The sequence below is a fragment of the Wickerhamomyces anomalus genome (genome assembly GCF_001661255.1).
Source record: "Wickerhamomyces anomalus NRRL Y-366-8 unplaced genomic scaffold WICANscaffold_4, whole genome shotgun sequence".
In the NCBI taxonomy this organism is placed as follows: domain Eukaryota; kingdom Fungi; phylum Ascomycota; class Saccharomycetes; order Phaffomycetales; family Wickerhamomycetaceae; genus Hansenula; species Hansenula anomala.
In genome coordinates, this window is record NW_017567113.1 from 2068661 (window position 1) to 2089266 (window position 20606).

Genomic DNA, 20606 nt, shown 5'->3' on the forward strand with positions numbered 1-20606 from the left:
TTCAGTTGATGATGTTGGTTTAAATGATGTCGGTTATTATGGTGTTCTACAAGGTTCTATTGTGTGCTCTGAAATGATCCTAATTTCACAAGTTTACCCTTATTTACAGCCAGAAACCACAAGGCCCATGGCCAGTTGCTGAATTGCTGTTTCAACTAAAATTTGAGTGTGGGATTGCTAATGACACAATTATAGACACGCCTGGGTCTAAATCATATATAAAAAGACATTTCTTTCAGTTATGGATTGAGCTTGGAACAAAGCAACTGGACTAACAATCAATAATTCTACAACGATGAAAGTCATTAATTTGTTGTCGGTTTTGTTACTATCCACCTCCTCAATTGCATTGTTCTCATCCACAGTTCTTGACTCTTGGGATTTGAATGATTTAAAAGAGTATTTATCAGATAATTCAGTTCCTTTCGATGAAAAGAAGGCTACTGTTGAACAAATTAAAGACCTTTCCCAAAAACACTGGGAATTGCAACATTCCAAATCTCAATCTTCATGGTTTGATCCTAATGTCGTGAAGCAAAAAGTGCTTAATTATTACAACGGTGCTACAGACTCCTTAACATCAAACCCTGCAACTTCGTCATCCTCAGTTGACTACAGCAATTTAAAAGATTGGGTCTTTGCTACTTGGGGTATTGATCAATTGAAAAGTACTTTGAAAAAATCTGATATCAAGTTTGATCCAGAAGCTAAACGTGATGATTTGGTTAAATTAGCAAAGTCAAATTATAACAAAATTGCAAAGAAGTATAACGCTTCAGGTAACTACCCAGGTGATTGGTTGTACTCTAATTGGGACAAAAAATCATTGAAGAAATGGTTGGACCAGTATGGTATTGATTATTCCAGTTTCAGAGATTCTCAAAAGGATTTGATTCGTAAAGTTCGTCAAAACTCATACCAAGCTGCTCAAGTTGCTGAAGAAGAACGTCAAGGTATCTTGGAATCTTTGGACTTGTCAAGCAAGGCGTTGTTTGACAAAGCTGGTACAGTTAGAGATGATATTTTCAATACATGGTCATCATCTCAATTATACAAATGGTTAAAAACTCACCAAGTTGATGTTGAAGAATCATTGAAGACAAACAAGGAAGAATTGGCATTACTAGCTCAAAAGCATAAAGATAATTTGAAAGATGATATTGAGTATTGGAGTGGAAAAGCTTCAAAATCTGCTTCACCATTCTTGACAAAATCATCTGACAAGGTTGATAACGTTATTAATGATACATTCTTCGTCGGTGTTGAATCATGGTCAAGAGATCGTTTGAAGGCCTTTTTAGCTGCTCGTGGTGTTTCGGTCCCTATCTTTGCAACCAAATATGAATTGATTCAACTAGTTAAAGATAACAAGTTCAAACCAATTCAAAACTTCAATAATGATTATTTTTTCCAAGGTTGGTCAAAAGAAAATATTCAAAAATGGGTTGATGAACAAAATGATGCGGCTTCTAAAACATCAAAAGGTTTATTGGAAAAGGCTAATATTGCTTACAAGAATTTAGCTGCCAATTTTGATGTTTATGCCAAACACGCTTCAACTGCTGCTTCTCAATGGGGTTCCCAAGCTTCAGATTATGCCACAGATGCAGCTTCTCAAGCTTCAAGCTATGCCACAGATGCAGCTGCCCAAGCTTCTGGTTATGCCAATCAAGCTTCAAACCATTTTAGCACAGCAAGGGATTCTTTCTTTGATTATTGGTCTGACGTTGAATTGAGAGAATATTTAAGTTCATTTGGTATTTATGATACTAAAAACTTTAGACACGATCAATTGTTAGATCTTGCTAAAACTAATACTAGATGGTTTATCAGTGGTGCCAACTATGATACTGGTAGTGCTATTGCTAATGCCAAACTTACAGGTGTCAATTTGTGGAACAAAATTGTCTACTATGTGAAAACTTGGTACAATACCATTTACTACACGTTTAACCATTGAACCAATCAATAACTTATCGAATTTACGTGTTCTATTTTTTTATGAATAAAATGAGTTTATGTCTATTTTTTTGTTTGCTGTAGTTGATCTGACAGTTGCTTCAGGTGAAGTTCCGGAGTATGATGGTGTAGGGATGTAGAATCTCGACAAAAAAAATACAGAAACGAACTTATTATCTAGTACTGTACCGTTTCAAGACGTCACAAAAGTCCAAAAAGAAAACAGATTTCATAATAATGTCTGGTAGATATCCATGGTACACAAAAGTTGCTGATGCTGCACACCGTTTAACAGTTCTCTCCCTAGTTGGTGGTTCATGTAAGTGATCCAAGATTGCGAGAAAGAAGAGTTGATGAACTAACGAAAACTAGTATACGTTATAGGTGGTATGTCATATCAAGTGTATCTTAATGGTAAACAATATGAAGAACAAGCATTGGCTCAAGGTGTTATAGTGCGTATTATGAAGCTTAATTAGCGATTGCATTTACTAACCATTTATTTTAGACACCAGCTGAAGAAGAGAAGAAGGATTAAAGAGATTCAAAAATCAGGAAAACGGAGTGCTTTTATATTCCAGTGCCACCGAGTCTACAATACTGTACATATCTTAGTTTATTTTGGTTTTGGGTATTCTTGTATCTATTTATTTATACACAAACATACTGTTGAAAATACAAAAAAAAATGATTTATTTTCGGGATTTGGTCTTCAACAGCGTACAAGCTTCAATCATAAATTTCTAGCTATACCTTTACCTTCTTGGATTTATGCGTAACTGCTTCCTCAGATTTTCTTTTCTTTTGCTTCTTTTGTTTTTTCATTGAATGTGTCAAATTTCTAGATATCAACAGCTGTATTCTATCTTCAAGGTGTTCAATACTCTTCTTTGAAATGGGATTCAAAACTATGACATCTTGGTCTTCATATTGTTGATTGCAAACAGGACAGTTTCGATCATCACCATTGACTTCTCTCAAGCATTTTTCAGCGAACACATCTCCACAACTCACCAAATATACATATGTAATCCCATTACTCCCAATAACATTACCTGTTATGGGACATGTAAATTCAGCATTGTCATTACCTGTCTGTATTTTCAATTCGACAATATCCTTTAAACTCTTTATATGCTCTACCAACTGCTTTTGGTTCGTACTTATAGTGTCCGGATATAAAATGTACTCCAATATGCTATCTTTGTTGTATAAATTACCCTTATAATCACTCACTATGGGTATGGCCAATGGCTTGTTTGACAAGTGGCAAGTTGTCCATTTTCCATTCTTGTTGTATGCTTCAGCACTGGCTTCATCGTATTCTGACGACTTTTTTTGTTTGATCAAATCCTTTCTCTGTAATTTAACACCACCATCAGCCTGTTGATATTGTCAGTCTAGCTCCAATCAGATTCATCCTTAGTAAAACCTACACCCATTGTAATCTGAAGGGAATGTTACTTCTAGGTTTTCACTTTCGTTTGGCTTCAAAGTTGAGAGAGATGGCAAAAAAAGCCAAAAAAAAAACCAAAAAAAAATAAACATAACTTTTTTATCAACCCAGTGCCACCAGAAACAATAATACAACTTATAAATCATGGCTGATTTTGGATTAAATTGGTGAGTATATTCTTCCATACAATTGGAGCTATTTGCTAACTTATTTTCAATAGTCAGTTTTACACAAAGATTGGTGCTTGTAGACATGGTGAAAAATGTTCACGAAAGCACACAAGACCAACACATTCTAAAACCATCATGATGGCAAATCTATACCAAAATCCAGATGTTCAAAAACCAAACAGAATACCCACAAGTGATATCGTTCCAAGTTTTGAAGATTTTTATAAAGACATTTTCATAGAGGCAAGTCAAATTGGTGAAATTGATGAATTAACAGTTTGTGAAAATCATAATGATCATTTGAACGGGAATGTGTACATCAAGTTTGTCAGTGAGGAAGCTGCCAGAAAGGCGAGAGACATTTTCAGTACAAGATGGTACAATTCGAGACCTGTTTACTGCGAATTAAGTCCAGTTGTTGATTTCAGAGGAAGTTCATGCAGACAACATGATACACAGTCTTGTGATAGGGGAGGAACGTGTAATTTCATGCATGTTAAGAGACCAAGTAGGGAGTTGTTGAAGCAAATGAGACTATCTCAAAAGAAGTATTACCAAGAGAAAAAGGCATTGTGAAGAGGGAGAATATATCACCAGTTCTTCGAAATTTAATAGCTGGCTTCCCCGAAGCTCTACATTGTGTCAGAATCTGTGTCAATGGATTTGATAGTTTTTTTACGTACCCATATCTCACTTAATTATGGATTGGGAGTCTAAAATAGCTCAACAGCTTGACTTTCGAAGTGACAATTCCATTAAATGAATACGTTTTTCGGCTCAAAAATGAATAACCAAAAACTCTGCACAGCTTATCATTAATATAATATATATTATGAGCAAATCTTTCTCTTAAAAGCAGTTTTGTAGTTTTATATCATCTTTCATACTGTTTCTTAGTAGTGGCCGTTACCGAAATCTGCTTTCTCGAATTTTTGGATTTCTGATGGCAAAAATCTGTAGCGTAAAAACACATCAACATATTCAACAAAATTGACAACGCCAATTGGATCCTAAGAATTGCCTTCTAACCTATCTTTCAAATGGCTGACAGATACTCTTTTTCCTTAACCACATTTTCTCCAAGGTACGTTGATTCCTCAATTGAGATTGATGTTTTCTTTCCATTTGATCAATACTAACAATGTTATAAAACAGTGGTAAACTAGTTCAAATTGAACATGCTTTAAGTGCCGTTAAACAAGGTGTGACATCTCTAGGTATAAAAGGTATGTGCTTAAGGTCAATTGTGTTGTGCTCTTCACTAACATTAATATAGCTACCAATGGTGTTGTGCTCGCTACTGAAAAGAAATCATCATCTTCATTAGTCAATTCAGATACATTATCCAAGATATCATTGATAACTCCTAATATTGGTGCAGTTTATTCCGGTATGGGTCCAGATTTTAGAGTTTTAGTTGATAAATCAAGAAAAATATCACATACAAACTATAAAAGAGTGTATAACGAATATCCTCCAACAAAGATTTTGGTGAGTGAAGTGGCTAAGATAATGCAAGAAAGTACACAATCCGGTGGTGTTAGACCATATGGTGTGTCTTTGTTGATTGCAGGTTATGATGATCATAATAAATTTGGATTATATCAAGTTGATCCCTCTGGGTCTTATTTTCCTTGGAAGGCAACTGCAATTGGGAAAGGTGCTGTTGCTGCGAAAACATTTTTGGAAAAAAGATGGAATGACGAATTAGAGCTAGAAGATGCTATCCATATTGCTTTATTAACTTTAAAAGAATCAATTGAAGGTGATATGAATGGTGATACAGTGGAGATTGCCATTGTTGGTGAACCAAATGATGATTTGTTAGGTTTCCAAGGTGCAGAAAATCAAGTTGGTCCAAGATTCAAAAAATTATCACCACAAGAGATCAATGATAGATTAGAAAGTTTATAATGAACTTTTGTATAATACAAGATTTATAGTGTAATGCTTAGACATATATTGTACAGTTATTTTACTTAAATGGTGCTTTCAGTGGATCAATAACAACACCAGATTTGATTGTAACTTTTGGCATTGTTAACCTTTGGTGTGTCTCTCTTGATGTCCATTCTTGTCCAATTGGCATTCTTAAACTTCTTTCGTATTGTTCTCTACTTTCGAATGGGAAAGGAACAGCTGATGATTGATACTTAGCATTCTTCTTGTTGACTTTTTCATTAATGATAACATTCTTCAAGTTTTTATCTTTTCTCTTGTCAAAATCAACACCTTTAGTTCTTTTAACAATTTTATTCTTCTTTGGTTTCTTATTTTTACCCCCAGCCCAGTCACCCCAACCTGGTAATGTTAAATCTTCAACTTGATCACCTTCATCTCTAATAACTTGTCTCTTTTCAGCTTCGAATTCTTCAACAACATCGTCACCAGCAAATGCCTGTTTGATCAAATCTTGTTGTTTAAACATGTGTATTTTTGAAGCATCAACATCTGAACCAGCATCCGAATCATCACCATGAGGGTCAACAATTTTCAACGTTTCATTAACGTCTATTATTTCTTCTGGTTCTTCAATTTCTTTAGCTTTTCTCTTTCTCTGTTTACTCATCTTTGATTCATTCTTCTCAAGTTTAGAGCTCTCTTTATCTGTGACATGTATTTTTCTAGATTTTTGAACATTATTTGAGACAGTTAACCATGGATTAGATTCATCTTCATCAGCGTTTTCCTTTGTGGATATTTTTTGCTTTTCAGCCTCTCTGTTTAATAAAGAATCCTGTTTTTTGTCACTTTTAGATAATCTAGCTGTTAAATTTTTCGAATTATCAATTTCATCCTCATCTAAAACAGTTTGAGATAATTCCTTCATTTCCGCATTGGATTTCCCAGATCCCGGTGTATAGATTCTTCTACCAGGATTGATATGAACGTTGATGGCATTATTTCTTTCAGACTCGTCAAATTCTTCAATATCTTCATTCTCATGTAATCTTCTTAAATTATTTTTAGTTTCTTCATTTCTTGTACGCTCTCTTGCTTCTGCATTTTTCATAAATGCCATATTAAGTACCCCAGTTTTACCTAGGTTCTCACGAGCTTCAGTTTCTGAGTCATAATCAACATCCTTATCCAAATTCAAATCATTAGAATCACCAAATTCGTCTTCATCTTCGTCGCGATCTAAAATTTTAGATTTTAACGACTCACCACGTCTCAACATTTCCTCCATTTCTTCTCTAGCCTCTTGATCTTTTGATAACCCTGATTTGATCATAGATCTTGACCAAGCTGAGTTGTTTTTATGTTTCAAAGACATTCTTTCTTGGGCACGTTTGGAATCATGTTCATCATCATCACTTTCTTCTCCTTCAATTAAAGATTTATTTTTTAGCATTTCCTTCTTTTTAATACGACGATAAGATCTTGATTTGATTTTCTTGATTCTTTTTGCTTCTCTTTCATTTCTAAACATCAACTCTCTCATCTTTCTTAATTCATTTTGTCTCTTACGCAATTCTTCAACACTCATTTTAGCTGTAGCAATTTCTTCGAATGTTGACTCCTTCTTGTCATCAAGTAATGATGATTGATTCAACACACTGTTAACTTTTTGTTCCAAATCAGTTAACGCTGGTGTTTCTTGGAACGTAGATGGTGCATTATGTTCAATTTGCTTATTCATAGGAAATGACAAAACCTCAGATTCTCTATTTTGTTTGACGGTTTCCTTCCATTTATTCACTTCATCTTTAGAAATCTCATAGGCAGCTTTACGTTCATGTCTATCTTGAATTCTTTTTGGAAGTGGAATTGCTAATGACTTCCCACTCTCTTCAGTTTCTTCTTTATCAATTAACATTGCCTTCTTTGATGCATCGTTATCAACAACTGACAACATATCGGCTAAAGTGATTTCATTACCTCCACCTGGTAAAGCGAGTTCATTCTCTTGGATATGAAGGTCTTGATATTGACTTTTTGTTCTTTTGTCTTTCTTCGTAAGCTGTTTCTTCAAGTTTGTCAATTCCACCTCATCCTCATCCTCATCACCAGATTGGTTTTCGAATGGGAACTCTTCCTCTTCATCTTCAGATTCATCAGATGTTTCATCTTCAGATTCAGATTCACTTTGCCAGTTATCATCAAGAATGACATCTTTAGTATCTTTAGAGTCAATCAAGTCTTTATCATCAAGATCCCATACAGCTGATAGTGGTAAAAATTGGCTTTCATCAACACTTTGGCAACCTTCATCTTCATCATCATCACCTTCTTCGATTTCACCTTTCTTTATTTTCTTTTGTTTATCTCTGATTGTTTGTGAAAATTTTGTATTCAAGATGTCAAAGTCATCGTCAGAACCTAGTGCTTCATCAGAATCTAATTCTTCATCTTCAAATTCACTATTACTGTTATTATCTTCACCGTCTTCATTTCCAAATCTTTTACGAGGATTGATGATAGCACCATCATCATCTGAACTGTCTGAATCACCGTTTCTTGCCCTTTCTTGCTGTTGGGCTATTTCAAAAGCATTCTGAGCCCTCTTGTTGGACTTTGCTCTTGTCTTTCTCTTAATATTCTTTCCCATTCTACTTTGAGCCTATGTCTGAATACAAATGTTGGTTATCTTCTCTAAAGTATGAAAAGTTTATGTAAAAAAAAAAATTTGAGATGAGCCGGAACTCAGAAAATCTATTCCGAGGTGCTATATAATTTGCAATACATCAAGAATACAATATCAAAATAGTGATATTGGTAATTAGTATACAAATATGTTCATTGGTTTAGTTAGTCTTTCTTTTGTGTACTTTGTTGCTCTTCTCTTGCTTGAACTTTTTGTCTCAACACTTGATCGACTCGTTGTAATGCTTGTGATTTTTCGTTTATAATTTGTGTGACTTGTTGATAATCCTTATTTAGTTGAGTTATTTTGGCTTCATAAAATTTAGTTGCATCTTCTGCATTCTTTTCGACATAGTAACCAGTACCAACGTCTACCAAGAATTTTTGATTATCTTTGATTTTACCTGGAACGTATAAAGAGCTTGATAATGGCACCAGAATATCTTTACCCTCACTCTTTTCATCACCAACTTGTTGAATGTTTACAACACATTCTTTATATTTATTCAATGCTAAGTTTAGAGCGTTCAATGATGAACTGAAATGATCTAGTTCTTCCTCAAATTGTTTTCTGAATGATGCAATTTGTTCTGGTTCCAACTTCGATATGTCAACTTTAGGTCGTATTTGTCAGTAAAGTCAATCACTTGCAAAAAAGATCAACACTCACTTTTTCTTTGTTCAGCCATTTTGATTTTGTATATGCTTTTTTAATAGTGAATTCAATGAGTTTGTTGTTGATTTTTTAGACAGCTTTTCAAAGAAAAAATATGGTTGAAGTTATGTAATCATCAGGCAAAAACAGATTTGAACTCGATTATAACATTGTAACCTTCTTCACCACTTTAAGGAATCATGGGTGACAATAATGGACAATCTAATACCGATACGACCTCATTTGCGAGTATTCTAGCCGGTGTACAGAAGCTCAGAGGTGAACCAAGCAGCAATGATAGCAACAGTGCGCCAATAGCTCAACAGAGTCCAGTTACAAGACAACCACAAGCTCAAGTTCAACAACCAGCACCTTCTTCAAAGAAGAGAACTAATGCCTTTAACCAAGACCGTGCCAGTTACAATTCTCCTAAAACTCAACCTTTCCAAAAATCAGGATCACCAAAACCTTCAACCATCTCTGTCAATAAGACTCAAACTGGTAACCCATTACTTCAACATATCATAAATGTAAATTGGACATATGTTGAATCAAGAAACACATATGATTATTTGGTTAAAAATCGACAAGTCATATTTTTATCTTTGAAATATCATAAATTACATCCAGAGTATATACAAAACAAAATGAAACCTTTACTCAAGAAAAATGCCTTGTTATTAACAGTTGTCGACGTTGAAAATAGTGAATCTATATTGAGAGAGATAAACAGGATTTGTTTATTCAATGAATTTACATTATTGTTGGCATTTAACTTTGAACAAGCAGCCAAGTATCTGACATATTTGGCTACAAGTGTCTGATTATTAATATATTTGTTATTTCAATTCATCAGTTCCCTTTTTATTACCATTTGCAGTCATTTTGGCACTTTTAGCACCAAACTGAATAGCTCTTTTAGGTTCTTCAGAGACAAATTCTAATCCAATTTGTGATGCTAATTTTCTTAAAATTAATTTTGAAATCTTATAATTGATTTCAATCTCTTGAGTGGAAAATTGAATAACATCATGAGATAAGAAAGGGTACCTTACTTCAACCCCATTATCGGAAATCACTTTGTCATCACGTTGGAGGTTTCTTTCATGAATGTTATTAATTTGTCTTGTTAATTCCTCTGCTAATGATTCATTATCCTTATTGGCAAATTTATGGTATCCTCCATATAGTTCATCAGCTCCAAGTCCACTTAATAAAACTTTTGCCTTTGATTGATAATGCTCCACTGTTTTTGCCGAAGAATATGATATTTGTTCCAATGGTACATCATGTAATGATAATCTATTTCCCTTACCTCTTGATGCAAAATAAAATGCAATTGCAATTGATAAATCCATTTCGGTGTTTTTAGGATACATCAATTCAATAACTTTTGGCCTTGTTTCTAAATATTCTTCATATGGGATATCAATTTCAATTAAATTGAAATTAATTGAAGGAAACTGCTTGCTTAGATTTAGCCATGACTCAATGGCCAATTTACGATCTGGAGCTTCAGATGCTTTCATTCCAGTCCTTGGATTATCAAACCCAACATTGAAAAGATCAATTGATGTTTCAGGTTTAGAAATTGAGGCTGCTAATCCAGCAATCACTGTACAATCCAAACCACCGGAGAATAAAATTGCATATAATGGGTCAGTTTCAGATTCAATGTGGAATGGGTCAATGTTGTGAATTCTTTGTTTGATAGATTGGATTAGCACATTGTTTAATTTATTTAGTCTATCTTCAATATTTTTGAAATCTTTATCAGTATTGCTATTGATATTATAGGTTACAGCATGTTCAACAATTTCCAGGTGTTTATTTTTGAATGAATATTGATAGATACTTCCATTATCACAATCTATAAAATCAGATCTTTCTTCAAAACCAGGTTGAACACTTGAAATGTATAATTCTTCATTTTTCAGATAATAGGCTAAGCTTCTTTTCCCTACTGGATCACGACCAAAACAAATATTTTGCTCCTTCTTGTCATAAATTGTAAATGCAAATTCCCCATCAAGAGTATGTATAGTGTCTATCACAGATTTTTGATCCAATAAGTTCATAATGTATTGTGTATCATTACCATCAATGTCGTTATTGTATAATTCACCATTGAATTGTATAATGTATCTTGATGATTCCAAAGGTTGTTTTGTGAATGGTGACCTGAGGGATAGCACTGAGCTGAAGAACAACATATTGTTATTCTCAACCAATAGGCTTGAATAATTAGGACCTCTTGAACATATTTTAGGAACTAATGAATTGAATATTTGACTAGAATTCGGTATTTTGGAACCCAACCCATTTTTGATTATATCAAGAACCTGGGTTTCCTGAAACTCCAAAACACCATTTTCAAGAGCTTGATTTTGATTATAATGGAAGAGAATACCACACATTGTCAAAGCTCTTGATTAAACCATTTACACCTTGATGAAAAATTTTGAATTTCAGAACGGAAATAACGAAAGAAAGAAAAAAAGGAAAATCAACATCATCAACTAAAAAATCACATACCCATTTCCCATCAATCTCTCGTAATAATGTCATCTATCCAGGCATACAATCCAGAAGAGAAGCCCAACAAATTCGACTTCCAGCTGTTTTTAAAACATTTGAGAAGCAGGAAAGCTGATCCGGTGCTTCGCTATATCAGATCATTTCTAAAGAATTTCAATCAAAAACAATGGACAACAGATGAACAAACCAAATTGGTGATGGATTTCAAAGAGTTCATAGCAGCTAGAATGCAAGAATATGAGCCTTTCTCTTTCATGGACAAGCATGATTTCGAAAACTCGATGTTTGGTGTGGAGAAGTTGGTTATGACAAAACTTTATGAACAAACGTATTCTCCAGAAATACCGTCCAATATTATAGATGAAACACACAAGAAAGATTTAGAATATGATGAAATATTAGAACTTAATTATAAAGAATACAAGGATTTGACTGCAAAAGAACTTGATGTTGATGAATCTATAGCGGCCAAAGGTGATTATTTCATAAAAATTGCAGGTGATGAGCTTAACAAGTTGAATAATTTCAAATCCCCAAGGGCGAAAGTGATATGTATATTGAACTGTTGCAAGATTTTATTTGAGCTGATTAAGAAGAATGATCAGACTCAAAATGCAGATGAGTTCCTACCCTTGTTGATATACACTGTTCTCAAGACACAGACTTCTAATCTTTACTCCAATCTAGCATTCATAGAGAGATTCTCTTTCAACAAGAGCAGTGAGGTCCAGTACTATCTTGTGAGTCTCAACGCAGCATCTGAGTTCATCAAGAACTTGTCACGAGAAGCTGATGATAATGATAACGTGTAATAAACGGATACAAATGTCAAAAGCGGTCTTTTGGTGTAGGCAAAGCCCGACTCTGTATAAAAAACAAACCGTTTTGGAAAAATCTACAACTTTTAACAAAACTATGTAAACATCATGTTTTCAATAATCGAAGCTAGTGTGGGTGCCCTGTTCATTCAGTTGGCCAGTACAAACTACTACTGGCAACTTGGTTCGACTATTGGCTTCTCATCAGCTATTTACAACACCATCTTCGAGAAGGCTACAAAGAATATCCCACTTTTAACTGGTGTTTTATGTTCATCCTTATTCATCAAAGAATATGCTCCTTCATTTTTACCAGATTTCCCAACTTCAAACCTAATCACAAACTTTGGTATCGATAAATTGGTGTTATTTTCAATTGCTGGAGCCTTAGTAGGACTAGGTACAAAAATAGGTGCAGGTTGTACATCTGGACATATGATTGGTGGTTTATCCAGACTTAGAGTTAGATCAATGGCTGCAGTTGCAACTTTTTCAGCAGCTGCTATTGGATTAAACAAGCTGTTAGACTTGGGATTACATAGTGCCGTTGAACCAAACTATACACTAGTGCTTAGTTGGGGGTTCTTTAAGGAAAACAAATTAATCACTGGATTGTTAATTGCAGGTTTTATTCAAGTTTATGGTTTATTACCATATCTATCACAAAAAGCTAAGGGATTTTACAAATGTTTGTTGGGTAATTATATTAGGTTTTTAAGTGGGTTTTTGTTTGGTATTGGTCTTCATGTTTCAGGAATGGTTAATGTAACGAAAACAATTGGATTTTTATCAATTTTAGACTGGAAAAAATTTGATCCATCCTTAGCTATGATTATTGTGTTTGCAGTGATACCAAATGTAATTATATGGAGAAATATAAAGAAACCTTTACTAACTGGAAACTTTGATCTTGCCATGTCTACAGAAATACCTCCAAGGTTTTTAATTGGGAACGTTTTATTCGGTTTAGGGTGGGGGATTTTAGGTATTTGTCCAGGTCCAGGACTTGCCAACAGTATTCATTTTAGAGATGTAAACATTTGGCTCATTTCATTTCTCACAGGTCATGGAATTGGTGGGTTGTTATGAAAGTTCGAAAGTGCAAACAAAGTTCATAATCTCAATGTACTAACTTTAATGTAGTTTTCGGGTACATACTACACTCATCAAACTCATCATATCCATTCATTAGCCATCAATTCATAAACATCATTCTTCATAATCTGTATTTGTAATAAGGTGATTTGTCTCCCATTCTGAAAAATTCCAAATCACTAACATCATCAAATTCACCATTTTCCAAAGCCTTCAAGTTTCTCTTGTTGGATAAATTATAAGAAAACACAAGTACTAGTGTACATAATAACCCCATTGTGGAAAATCCCAATTCTAAAGAGTGACCCAATGTTAATTTAGTTGGCTTATAAAAGTTTGCAGCAAATACACCTCCAAAATTACCAAATCCACATTGGAATGCCATACCAATAGCTCTCTTATTAGAGTTTGCCAAATTATTTGCATGAATCGTAACAATACCTGGGAAACCAGAATAAAGTCCAATAACACCAAGAAACACACCACCATAAATAACTTTATACTGTCCTGTTTCTTGCCCTACAATGGCCATGATGAATCCAACAATAACAATAATGAAATCAACAATAATAAATATTGATCTTACACCAAGCTTATCAGAAAAATGGGACTGAACAATGGTACACATTGAACCAACAATGAAAATTGGAATTGTTAACAATTGAGCTTGAGAATTACTATAACCCATAGCTTTAATTGTTGCAGGTAAGAAAAGGGAAATACCATATGAGCATGAAGTATTGAAAATGAATATGAGCATTGTAAGATAACATTGCCAATCCCTTAGTACTGCCTTAAATGCTTCTCTCATTGTTATATCATCAGTTTCTGAAAATGCCTGAAAATTTGGAATCTTTCTCAATTGCTTTTCTTTGAACAATTCATCTGTATTATCAATTAATTTAGCAGAGGATGTTGTTGCATTGGAATCATTCTTTAATCTCCAAATGACAAATTTTCTTTCCCTTTCAGTGAAAAAACTAGCAGTTTCTGGATAATCATACAACAAAAAATAAGAACAAATAGCAACAACAATAGTTAACAACCCTTCAATAATGAAAATCCATCTCCAACCTTCATAACCTCCAACACCATTCATTTTGGCAATTGCAAAAGCTAATAAACCTGAAAATGCACCAGCAGTGGTTGCAGAACCATAAAACAAAGCTTGTCTAAATTGCATCTCTCTTTTACAATAATAATGAGTAAGGTAATAAGAGACTGCTGGGTAAAGTCCACTCTCTGAAAAATCATGTTAGTTTGAAATGATAGAAAATTCATTTTCCATTACTCACCACATATTCCTAGAATCAATCTTGATGCGAAAAATCCACCAAAGTTTTGAACACACCCCATCAGAGTCATAACAATTCCCCAAGCAACCATTATAGATGGGATATAAATTGATGGTCTACCAATTTTCTTTAACAAGATATTTGAAGGGATTTCAAAAAGGGCATATGTTATGAAAAAAATAGTGACACAAATATTGAATTCATCTTCTGTAAGTTTCAAAGTAACAGTTATTCCCTCGATTCTAGCATTTCCCACATTACCACGATCAATAAATGAAATCAAATATAACAATGCTAATAATGGTATAAGATGAAGATCCATTTTTCTTAAAACTTTCTTCTCGTTAATATCTGAGAAATCATCAGCATCATCATTAACAATAGAGGATGAAACATCTCTATCACTATTTGGAGCTATGTCTTCCACAAACTCAACTTCTGGTTTTTCAGTGTCACTTTTGAGGTTATTGTTCATTTTGATAAAATTGTATTGATTGAACTAGGTAAATGAATTATCAAGGGGATTCATATCCTGTTTATATAAATCCCTTTCTTACTCGAGGGGATTCTATAAAGACACAAATCCACTGTAATAATAACATGGATTGTCTTCCCCAAGTACATTGACATTTGTGCTTGTCCTTGTTGAATATTTGTTGATGGATTTTAGCGGAGAGTTTTTGTTTTCTTTGCTTGAAACCATTCGCGAAACATTGCGAAACGGTTTGATGATGAGCACCAAGACAAATTTTTCCAACATGGAGAAAAGCTTTAAAGAGGAGCTTTAAATTGGAGATTTCCAGTGGCACTTTAAATTTATATCATTGAGTCAGTCATGCGGCCGTATAAAGTCTAATACCACCAAATATCGTTCAAAAGGGTTTCATTTTTACGGTGTACATTGAATCTTGAAGATCAATAATTCAGAAAGCTGTTACATTTATCAATCTCCTTATGGTTGGGGAAATAGTGAAGATTGGTTTGCAGTTAAGGTACATTTAGAGGAGAAGTTCTGCTTCGATTTAGCCATGGGTAGTTTTGTTAATGAGAGAAATAATATTGTTCAACTTTAAATGACCTGGTCTTGGAAAACTAAATCTATAACAATCCTGGTGGAGCTAATGATGGATTTTGAATGCGTCAGTGTATCTACTTCACAGTAGAATGGTGGACTAAACATTGAATTTGTTGTATTTTTTTAATATCATTTCAAATAGGTACAATTCTTTGACACCACCACCTTGCTATAGTTATCATTCAACTAATCATATTGCTGAATATTGCTGAATATTGCTTTATTATGATCAGATGAGCTACAGCTTCATTCTTCAATCATGGCTTTCAAGATTTAGTCTGGTTTTATGAATATTTGCTGAAAGTTTGACCCTTTAATGGGAACTAATAGAAAAAAAGTTTGACCAAGTGTCCAAAAATTTCACTGTTGAGAGAAAGTTAATGGATATTCAGGTGATATTACAGGTGCAATGTGGTTCTTGTAATGTTGATGTTGATAAACCGTTCAAGCTGATTCTAAGAGAGTTGGATTATTATTGGAAAATTCAATATACCACTCCTGGGATACAAAAACTGAGTATACACAAAACTGTTAGGGGTAATATCTTTGTTCCAGGGTATAAAGCACACCAATCTACTCTCATGGATACATATTAAGTCACTATCTTCAAGATAAGTTACTGATGGGTATCTGATTTGAATATTCCAATAGTTCCTTGATGACCTAAAACGTCACAACCTTCCTAATAAAAAGACATGATTCAAACTTGTTCAGATAGTATGCACATTTGACATCTGGCACTTGATTAGAGATAATCAAAATTGCAATGCTACATGTATGTGACACAATCAAATGGTATACACTATGTAGCTGTCTATGTATTTGTAGATGACTTCTTTCGGAGGTATAAAATGACTAAATGAACGTTGAACTTTTAAGCACCGATCATCCATACACACAGATTACCAGATCAACGTCACAAGTAATAATAACAACTATCACAGCCTAACAGCTCTATAGAACCGAGTTCTCGGGTGCTCTTTTAAGTCGTTGCAAGCTATCTATTATCAGCAAATCAACGCCCACGATGTTGCCCTTTGGAAAATTTTATAGATAGTGTCGACCCAAAACGGAAGTTGGAGGCCATGAAATATTAACCACATCAATTCTGACACTGTGCTTTATCAAGATTCACTTGAAAGCTCTACACTAATCAACAACTCATGAACATATATATATCATATCCAATCTGGACAAGGTTATGGAGACTGTAAAGTGGACATACCTCATGAACACAAGCCATGAACAAGATTGAACTTACACATGTCACTTCAAGAGAAGTCTCTTCTCATGATCCTTCAACCAGTATATCACATCGTATCGATGCAAGACATGTCACAGATCCCGATGAGCTGCTAGCTGAGATTGGTTATAAGCCTGAATTGAAAAGAACTTTTGGTACTTTGGAAGTGTTTGGTATTGCATTCTCTATTATGGGTTTACTTCCAAGTATTGCAACTGTGATGAGCATGGGTTTAACAGGTGGGCCTGTCACTCTACTTTGGGGTTGGTTCATTGCTGGTTTTTTAATCTTAACAATGGGTATTGCAATGTCAGAAATGGCTTCTTCAATTCCAACTTCTGGTGGTCTTTATTATTGGACTCATTATTTCGCCCCACCAAGTTTGAAAAATACGTTATCATTCATCATTGGTACTTCAAACTCTTTATCTTTAACTGGTGGTGTTTGTTCAATTACTTATGGTTTTGCTCAACAAGTATTAGCTGCTGCCTATTTAGGTAGTAATGGTTCTTTTAAAATTACAAATGCAATGACTTTTGGTGTCTTTGCAGCTGGTATCATTGCAGAATTTTTGATAACTTGTTTTGCTTCTGGTGCTATTTCAAGACTTCAAACAACTTCAATTGTGGCAAATGTTATCTTAATTGTGATTTTTTTCATTGCCTTACCTATTGGTACTGCTAAAAATGCAAGTTTTAATGATGCTTCATTTATCTTTGGTAAATTTGAAAATTCAAGTACTTGGCCATCAGGTTGGGCTTTTATTCAATTTGGGTTTGGTGGTTGTGCTTGGGTCATTAGTGGGTTTGATAGTTGTATCCATATGGCTGAAGAAGCTAAAAATCCTTCAAAATCAATTCCTTATGGTATCATTGGCTCTATTACTGTTTGTTGGATCACTGGGTTCTTCATCATGATTGTCATTGGTGCTTGTATTACTCCAGATATTGCTTCAATCTTACAATCAAGTACTGGTCAACCTTTAGCTCAAATCTTTTATGACTCTTTAGGTCAGAAATGGGCTGTTGCGTTCATTTCATTATCTGCCATTTGTCAATTCTTTATGGCTGCAAGTTGTATGACTGCTTCTTCAAGACAAATTTGGGCTTTTGCTAGAGATGATGGTTTACCTTTTTCATCATTCATCAAAGTTGTTAACAAAAAGTTTGCTGTTCCAATTAGAGCAGTTGTTGCTAGTGCAATTGCAGCTGCCACTATGGGATTGTTAATTTTGGCTGGTCCAATTGCTGCAAATGCCCTATTTTCAATCAGTATCATTGGTAATTATGTTAGTTGGTCTACTCCTCAAGTCTTGCGTTTATTTTTTTCAAAAAATCTATTCAAACCTGGTCCATTTTATTTAGGTAAAGTTTTTTCACCAATTGTTGTTTCTGTATCAATTCTTGCACAATATTTGATTCTTGTGTTTTCATTTTTTCCAACTACAAGTCATGTTAGTGATGCAAAAACTATGAACTATGCCATTGTTGTTAATGTTGGAGCTTGGTCATTAGCTTTGATTTATTACTTTTCATTGAAAAGAAACATCTATATTGGTCCTAAATCTAATTTACCTGATGAAGAATTCATTGAAGGAATTGATTATGATGTTCATGGAGGGAAGGATTCAGGGGATCAAATTTCATATGGTAAGGGAAATGGTAATTGAGATTAATCATAAATAGATAGATATAGAAAATATAAATGTAAACTTGTTTTTTTAGTGAAAAACACGTAGTTTTGGTTTGTGAAGAACCTGCAATTTCGGACATTGACCAAATGCCTGTTATCGCTTTTACTCTTTACAATTAGGTGTAAAAGATCAACTATCAAGAATGAACTTCCTAGATGGAACCAATATCAATAACTACACTAAGCAATAGAATTTAACACATTTATTTCTCACATATATAAACCATATATCTCAATTATAGTTTGCTTCAGCAGTTGCTGAAAAGTAAAGTTTAGCAGTCATTTGTCTAAATTTCTTACCTTTGTAAATAAACAAGATGAAAAACCCATTGATGAGAACACAAAACATAAATAGCATCCAAGTTGTCTTGACTAACCCAATAGCATCTAACCAATCTTGGAAAACAAAAGTGAAAACCATACCAAGTAAGTTTCTAACGACTAAAACAGCAACCATTGTCTCCATACTTTGTTTTGGATATGATTCAAGAACATAAACCATGGCAAGTGCTGAGCCACCACCAAGACCAAAAGCAATACAAGCATTACCAATAACTGGGCATATCCAATGAACTCCACTGTGAACACCAAGACCATACATCAACAACCCACAAGAATTAATGATGATGACTGGGATCATAGTCCATAATCTAAATTCTGGTTCAAAAATACCATTGTTTTTCTTACTTTTGTAAACTTGGAAAGTATCAGTATAATGAAGGTAAATTGCACCAAATATAGAACCAACAAATGAAGCCAAGTTAACTAAACCAACAGAGCTAGTTGAAAAATTGTAAGGTGGTGCAAAGAAGAATTGAGATTGAGTAATACCAACTAAAGATAACCAACAAATTTGAATACCATACACTAATGAACCCCAAATGACAGCTGGATAAAGTAGAGTTCTGAATGGGTTTAAAGTTAATTTCCAAAGTTTAGTATCAATAGCTTGCTCAAGATTGTAAACAGACATTCTTCTAATAAACCCTTTATTTGCAGGAATTTCCAAAACAGTATCAATTTTTGTATTTGTTTCACTTTTTGGTTCACTAGTACTGATTTTATCATTATTGGAACGTGAAGTAATTGATTCCAAGTTTTCACGAACTCTTTTACTAACAATGTTATAAAGTTCTTTTTGGTTTGGGTCATTACTCATGGATTGTTCAACATTTGATAAGGCAACAGTAATTAATTTTTCATCATTTTCATGTGTTTCAAATAAAGTTCTTTTAAATAAAGATTCTTCCAAAAAGAAAACTTGAATAATGAAAAGACCTGAAGCCATTATAATAATAGCATAGCAACACCATTTCCAATCCCCTTTCATACTATTAACAACTAATGGTGATAACATTGGGGCGAAAAAACTTCCACAACTCAAGCAAAAGACATAAATACCAAATCTTGAACCGTGTTCATGAAGGAAAAAAATATCAGCAATTGAAATTTGAATCAAACTATCCATAGCTGCACAACTGAACCCATTAATACTTCCAAAGGCATAATATTTTTTTTCATCAGTTGCAGTAGAAAGCACTGCATGTGAAACCAAGGCAATAACTGTTTCTAACAAATAGACTGGTCTTTTACCAATCTTCATACTTAAAGGTTGTAAAAGTGCACAACCAACAGCAAGAAATAAGAATTGGAATGCTAACCCATTATTTAATTGATTAATGGAGACATTCAAGTTTGCAATGAAAACTGAATAAAGAGGTGGACACCAAGCTGAAAATCCTGCAAGTAAAATAGTGAATAAACACAAGATACCAAAATGTAACTCTTTTCTAAACCTTGACCAATTTAAAGGATCATTTGGGTCCAAACTTGGTTGTGGAATTAAGATAATACCTTGAGAACCCTTCTTCTTGTTTAAACCAACATTTGCAATATCATTAAGGTTATCAGCACTAATAACAGTGGTACCTGGAGTTTCAGCAATATCTCTTTCAATGGTGTTTAACTGATCAACCTGGGACATGATTCTGGAACAGTGATTAGTTATTTAATGCAAAAACAA

At 33.9% G+C, this 20606-nt stretch overlaps 13 protein-coding genes across 13 annotated transcripts; 8 read left to right on the forward strand and 5 right to left on the reverse strand.

Moving 5' to 3' along the window:
• Positions 1–295: 295 nt before the first annotated feature.
• Positions 296–1960, forward strand: MSC1 (double-strand break repair enhancer MSC1; the record flags this gene model as incomplete). The annotated part of the gene is made up of 2 exons (XM_019181886.1): positions 296–1484; positions 1653–1960. 2 exons carry the CDS (start codon positions 296–298, stop codon positions 1958–1960), a joined length of 1497 nt encoding a protein of 498 aa, XP_019038699.1.
• Positions 1961–2196: 236 nt separating this feature from the next.
• COX14 (Cox14p) lies at positions 2197–2497 on the forward strand (the record flags this gene model as incomplete). Its single annotated transcript, XM_019183649.1, has 3 exons — positions 2197–2278; positions 2332–2414; positions 2468–2497. 3 exons carry the CDS (start codon positions 2197–2199, stop codon positions 2495–2497), a joined length of 195 nt encoding a protein of 64 aa, XP_019038700.1.
• Positions 2498–2706: 209 nt separating this feature from the next.
• Positions 2707–3339, reverse strand: WICANDRAFT_32709 (uncharacterized protein; the record flags this gene model as incomplete). The annotated part of the gene is made up of 1 exon (XM_019182000.1): positions 2707–3339. A coding segment is annotated over one exon (633 nt), but the record flags the coding sequence as incomplete, so codon positions are not given.
• A 295-nt stretch (positions 3340–3634) lies between these two features.
• WICANDRAFT_94882 (splicing factor SR family protein) lies at positions 3635–4601 on the forward strand. The gene has a single exon (XM_019186471.1). The coding sequence runs from the start codon at positions 3724–3726 to the stop codon at positions 4159–4161; it is 438 nt and encodes a 145-aa protein (XP_019038702.1). The 5' UTR covers positions 3635–3723; the 3' UTR covers positions 4162–4601.
• Positions 4602–4625: 24 nt separating this feature from the next.
• PRE8 (proteasome core particle subunit alpha 2) lies at positions 4626–5499 on the forward strand (the record flags this gene model as incomplete). The annotated part of the gene is made up of 3 exons (XM_019181988.1): positions 4626–4669; positions 4741–4811; positions 4862–5499. The coding sequence occupies 3 exons, from the start codon at positions 4626–4628 to the stop codon at positions 5497–5499; spliced, it is 753 nt and encodes a 250-aa protein (XP_019038703.1).
• Positions 5500–5560: 61 nt separating this feature from the next.
• UTP14 (Utp14p) lies at positions 5561–8525 on the reverse strand (the record flags this gene model as incomplete). The annotated part of the gene is made up of 2 exons (XM_019185829.1): positions 5561–8090; positions 8503–8525. The coding sequence occupies 2 exons, from the start codon at positions 8523–8525 to the stop codon at positions 5561–5563; spliced, it is 2553 nt and encodes an 850-aa protein (XP_019038704.1).
• Positions 8526–9045: 520 nt separating this feature from the next.
• Positions 9046–9636, forward strand: RAD10 (DNA repair protein RAD10; the record flags this gene model as incomplete). The annotated part of the gene is made up of 1 exon (XM_019180848.1): positions 9046–9636. A coding segment is annotated over one exon (591 nt), but the record flags the coding sequence as incomplete, so codon positions are not given.
• Positions 9637–9666: 30 nt separating this feature from the next.
• On the reverse strand, positions 9667–11244 carry WICANDRAFT_32368 (putative asparagine synthase; the record flags this gene model as incomplete). Its single annotated transcript, XM_019181947.1, has 1 exon — positions 9667–11244. The coding sequence occupies one exon, from the start codon at positions 11242–11244 to the stop codon at positions 9667–9669; it is 1578 nt and encodes a 525-aa protein (XP_019038706.1).
• A 144-nt stretch (positions 11245–11388) lies between these two features.
• VPS9 (guanine nucleotide exchange factor VPS9) lies at positions 11389–12177 on the forward strand (the record flags this gene model as incomplete). The annotated part of the gene is made up of 1 exon (XM_019183650.1): positions 11389–12177. The coding sequence occupies one exon, from the start codon at positions 11389–11391 to the stop codon at positions 12175–12177; it is 789 nt and encodes a 262-aa protein (XP_019038707.1).
• A 114-nt stretch (positions 12178–12291) lies between these two features.
• Positions 12292–13272, forward strand: WICANDRAFT_31716 (YeeE/YedE family protein; the record flags this gene model as incomplete). The annotated part of the gene is made up of 1 exon (XM_019181871.1): positions 12292–13272. The coding sequence occupies one exon, from the start codon at positions 12292–12294 to the stop codon at positions 13270–13272; it is 981 nt and encodes a 326-aa protein (XP_019038708.1).
• Positions 13273–13399: 127 nt separating this feature from the next.
• Positions 13400–15048, reverse strand: WICANDRAFT_32532 (uncharacterized protein; the record flags this gene model as incomplete). Its single annotated transcript, XM_019181974.1, has 3 exons — positions 13400–14084; positions 14157–14520; positions 14574–15048. The coding sequence occupies 3 exons, from the start codon at positions 15046–15048 to the stop codon at positions 13400–13402; spliced, it is 1524 nt and encodes a 507-aa protein (XP_019038709.1).
• A 1841-nt stretch (positions 15049–16889) lies between these two features.
• WICANDRAFT_31937 (uncharacterized protein) lies at positions 16890–18560 on the forward strand (the record flags this gene model as incomplete). The annotated part of the gene is made up of 1 exon (XM_019181900.1): positions 16890–18560. One exon carries the CDS (start codon positions 16890–16892, stop codon positions 18558–18560), a length of 1671 nt encoding a protein of 556 aa, XP_019038710.1.
• A 255-nt stretch (positions 18561–18815) lies between these two features.
• Positions 18816–20567, reverse strand: WICANDRAFT_106270 (uncharacterized protein; the record flags this gene model as incomplete). Its single annotated transcript, XM_019180467.1, has 1 exon — positions 18816–20567. The coding sequence occupies one exon, from the start codon at positions 20565–20567 to the stop codon at positions 18816–18818; it is 1752 nt and encodes a 583-aa protein (XP_019038711.1).
• Between the last annotated feature and the right edge of the window lie 39 nt (positions 20568–20606).